Source organism: Tasmannia lanceolata, unplaced genomic scaffold (genome assembly GCF_043159265.1).
Source record: "Tasmannia lanceolata isolate RefF3 unplaced genomic scaffold, GAP_Taslan_0.1 ptg000024l, whole genome shotgun sequence".
Lineage (NCBI taxonomy): Eukaryota > Viridiplantae > Streptophyta > Magnoliopsida > Canellales > Winteraceae > Tasmannia > Tasmannia lanceolata.
In genome coordinates this window covers 1,046,721-1,051,212 of record NW_027518701.1, presented here as the reverse complement: position 1 = coordinate 1,051,212, position 4,492 = coordinate 1,046,721, and the positions used below count along the sequence as shown (strand labels likewise).

At 39.7% G+C, this 4,492-nt stretch overlaps 1 protein-coding gene across 1 annotated transcript; it reads left to right on the top strand.

Annotated features, from left to right (window-relative positions):
* The first annotated feature begins 434 nt into the window (after nt 1-434).
* On the top strand, nt 435-4,251 carry LOC143857137 (putative mannitol dehydrogenase). The gene is made up of 5 exons (XM_077367457.1): nt 435-594; nt 1,156-1,269; nt 2,225-2,738; nt 3,395-3,548; nt 3,761-4,251. The coding sequence occupies exons 1-5, from the start codon at nt 497-499 to the stop codon at nt 3,961-3,963; spliced, it is 1,083 nt and encodes a 360-aa protein (XP_077223572.1). The 5' UTR covers nt 435-496; the 3' UTR covers nt 3,964-4,251.
* The last annotated feature ends 241 nt before the right edge of the window (nt 4,252-4,492 follow it).

Here is a 4,492-nt window from a genome sequence, read left to right as displayed (position 1 = left end):
TTGGACATCAATTAAGTCGGTTGTTAGATACCTCCATCACATATATTTCTCTTCATATCAGCTCTCTAAAAAGGTCAAATTTATTGCGCGGCTCAGAAAACTGCATGCGTATTTAAGACTACTTTGTTATAAATACGCTTCATGTGGAATATATGGGAAAGGGAAGACCCGCATATTTTGCTTCTATTTTTATTTATTTTTACTTACCAAAACAGAAAGGGATTTTGCTTCTTCTTTTTCAAAAAGTAAGTGATATACCCCACCTTTTCTTCCTTCACCTACGCCATCTAGGGTTTTTATGTCTACTTAGTCTACAATAAAAGGGGTGGCCTTGGGAATAAAGGGGCACAAATATATAGTGGTCGAAGCTCAGACCTCACGTCACTGATTACGTCCCTACCTTATACCCCTCTCTCTATATATAGACTCATCATCGTTAACTTGTGTGATCCTCTCTCTCTCTCTCTCTCTCTGTCTGAGAAAAAGAACAAAGAAAATGGCAAAATCCCCAGAAACAGAGCACCCACAAAAGGCATTTGGTTGGGCAGCAAGAGATACATCTGGAATCCTCTCTCCATTTCAGTTTTCTAGGAGGTATGTTCTATCCCTCAAACTAGGCTATGTTTTATATCTAATAATCAAAACCCAGATAGATTCTTTTCTTCATTTGAGTTTTCTTTACTGATTTTAATGGAAACTAGATGAAAAAAAAAGAAAGGAGGGTTCTATATTCACCTATGGAAATGATTTTTGAGGCACAAACTATTTAGGCTGTGGCCCATCTAATGGACACTTTGGATCATCCTATGCTGCTAATAATATTTCCCTATTAATATCTTTTTTTGGGACCTGTTCTCACATGCAAAAGCCAGCTGCGAAATTTCTTTCCGCAAAATTGCCTAGCAAATCCCTATTTTTTAAGGGTTTCATACTATAATCTGATACCTAGTAGGTTATGTTGGTTAATTTCTTTAAATGGGTCATATTTTGTTTCTTTGTTCTTTCGACTTTGGACTTTATTTTTGAAAAATTTCCCATCCGGGTTGTCTCCTGAAAGGATAGAGGGGTTATGCTATAAAAACTAGGGGGTGTGAATATCACTTTTTAATATAAAATTTAAAGACTGTATTTAATATTTGATTATGTGATTTTCAGGGCTAACGGTGACGATGACATAACCCTTAAGATTCTCTACTGCGGAATTTGTCATTCGGACCTTCACGCCGTCAAGAACGACTGGGGAGGTTCTGTCTATCCTGTACTTCCAGGGTATGTTGCCTTAACGCCGTTATCTTTTCCCTTTGTTCTTATATTCAGAGTTTAGTCTATGTGGCAACACGAAATTATATATTGGCTCCAATTTTTCCCAGGGCCACCCTCTTTAGTGTATCTATTCAGTACTTATTTATACTATATTGGGGTGATTCAGGGAAGGAAATGGAGCGAACATATCATTCCCAAAATAAAATAATCTTAAGTGAAATGTCTATAATAATCTTAAGTGAACCCAGGAACCATTTTCTCAACCCGAACCTGACCCAACCCGATTTCCGACCCGAACCATTTACTCAACCCGAACCTGGCCCAACCCGACTAGGTTCGACCAGACACCGAGACCGACCCGATTTCAACCCTACGCAACCCGAGATTTTAGGCTTACAAAAACTATTTGATAAAAAATGTCGGGTTTCACTCCGGTCGGGTTGCCCAAGCCCTCAACCCGAACCGAACTCAACCCTAACCCAACTTTTTTCCATGTTGAAACCGACCCGAGTTGGACCCTAACTGGTGGTGCTGGCATCCCATCTCATTAACATAGGATTGGGATCGGACGGAGTGTGTCACTTCTGAATTAATTTCTCTTCAATATTTACCGTCCATTCTATACGCTGATGTTTAATATTTATACACCAAAAGACATTGTTCTATCGATTACAGTATATTTTATATCTATTTACATTCTCCAATGTTGTTCAATAGGATCCAATCCTACGGATAATCATCCTAAACATTTATGCCTATATTGAGTGGGTTTGGGAGGGTTAATGTTTCACTCTTGGAACTCTAAAACGGGGGCCTGATCAATAAACTTCTGTCTGTTGAATATTAATTATTAGACATTTTTTGTTGTAACAATCCACTTGTGGGCTTATGTTTGGATGGTTAGAAATGTCAAGTTGGTAACAATGCAAAAAAATTGTGCTAAACTAAGTGGTTATGGCAGGCACGAGGTTGTTGGTGTAGTCACAGAGGTCGGGCGTAACGTAACAAAATTCAAGGTTGGAGATAAGGGAGGAGTTGGATGCATGGTTGGCGCATGCCATAGTTGCGATAACTGCGAGAAGGGCTTGGAGGATTACTGTCCTAAGATGATTCTCACTTACAATTCTGTTTACCATGATGGCACCATGACATATGGTGGTTACTCTGACATGCTAGTCATCAATGAGCATTTTGTTGTCCATTTCCCTGAAAACATGCCCCTTGATGCGGGTGCACCACTGTTGTGCGCCGGGATCACCGTGTACAGCCCACTAAAATATTTTGGATTGAGTGAGCCCGGTAAGCATTTGGGAGTGGTTGGGCTTGGTGGGCTTGGGCACGTTGCGGTGAAGTTCGCTAAGGCATTTGGACTGAAGGTGACCGTAATCAGCACATCTCCTAGCAAGGAGAAGGAAGCAATTGAGCGACTCGGTGCCGACTCATTCCTGGTCAGCCGTGACCCAGCACAAATGCAGGTAAGAGTTTTGTTATGGTGTTAGGATTCTTATTTGTGTTCGCCTGGTCTCTCTAAGGAGGAAATGGCTATCTTACCCTTAAAATTTTCCATGTGAAATGTATCCCTTAGTTATCGTTTAAATTTAGTCTTGTCCTGGGTGTGAAGGTTAATACCCTATGTTAGAAGTGCTTATTCAGATTTGAAGCTGTTTCACCTTCGTTGTGACTAAGTGTGTCACCCAAAATCAGCACATTCAGATTAGTCTATCTGGAAACTATTTTTTAAATATCAGCCATTGGCTGATTTTGGCAGACGCACTTCGGGCATGTCTGGCAACCATGAAATTTTTCTCATGATAAATTAGCTTCTCTAAGTGGTGAGAGAGGGGTAGTGTGGGTGGGAGAATGAGAGAGTTGAGAGGGCACGGCTGAGTTGAGGGTAGGAAGTTGCTAAAAAAAGAAGGAAAAAGTCCATCATATTTTGGGATGAGATTTTCGTTTCCTGGTTTTCCAGGCTTTTCTTTCCCTCCCCTCACTTCATGGTTGCCAAACGTGCCCTTAGTCACGACGGAGGTGGAATCAACTAAAGATTTACCTAAAAATGATGGGTTTCCTTTATGATCTTTCTAAGAAGTGAAATTTTACTAATAAGATGTTTGTTGCATTTCTTTTGTAGGCTGCCATGGGCACCATGGATGGTATCATTGATACGGTTTCTGCTGTTCATCCTCTCATGCCATTGCTTGGTTTGTTGAAGTCTCATGCGAAGCTCATTATGGTGGGCGCTCCAGATAGACCACTTGAGCTCCCAGTTTTTCCTTTACTTATGGGTAAGTAAATATTGTAGTTTATATATATATATATATATATATATATATATATATATATATATATATATATATATTATTCAATCTTTTAAAACAACGTACAAGAGGATCAAATTTAGAGGATCCTTGCCTTGTAATTGGTGTGGTCTACAATTTATGAAAGCTTCACAATGGTACAGCGAACAAGACGGTGACAATGATTTTGATTTTGGCAGGAAGAAAAGGTGTAGAAGGAAGTTGCATTGGCGGAATGAAAGAAACCCAAGAGATGATCTATTTTGCAGCGAAGCACAACATTACGGCAGACATTGAGGTCATTTCGATGGACTATGTCAACACGGCCATGGAGCGGCTTGTCAAAGCGGATGTTAGATATCGATTTGTCATCGACATTGCAAACACCTTAACCACTCCATGAGTACCATCAATTTGGCTAGGCGGCGTCGGCAATGTTGCTTTAGTAAGAACTTGTGTTTGGTTCCCCATTGATATAGAGAAGTTTTTAAGGTTTGGAGTGTGAAGTTGTTTTAGGATTGTCATTGCTATTACAATATCCCTGGTAGCCACATTCATCTTGATGAACTACTGCATCACCATTGTTATGAGAATTTGAAAGAATAGATTGTTAAGTACTATTAGATTGGTCTTTCTTGTGTTTTCTCTAATTTTCTTGGAGCTAATAATGGCACACCTTTATTTTTCTTAAGACCCTATTTTTGTCATTATTCATATTTTTAGCAGGGACCCATCGACCCATTTATATGATTTTCCCAGTGACATTTTCATGCTAAAAAAAGAGATGAGAGAGAAGGGTGTTCATATGAAGAACATGGACCTACCTTAGCATAAGCCCTCATTTTGAATGGAACCTCGACACTTTTCCTATTTGGATTTTGATTGCTTTTTGGGAGTTGTTACAGCCTCCTAACAGGTGATAGCCTCCTGAG

Bases quoted from the DNA above. Each gene is read 5' to 3' on its own strand.
- LOC143857137 (XM_077367457.1), top strand. From the start codon at position 497: ATGGCAAAATCCCCAGAAACAGAGCACCCACAAAAGGCATTTGGTTGG. The intron at 595-1,155 runs GTATGTTCTATC...TGTGATTTTCAG, and splicing joins CCATTTCAGTTTTCTAGGAG to GGCTAACGGTGACGATGACA. The intron at 3,549-3,760 runs GTAAGTAAATAT...TGATTTTGGCAG, and splicing joins AGTTTTTCCTTTACTTATGG to GAAGAAAAGGTGTAGAAGGA.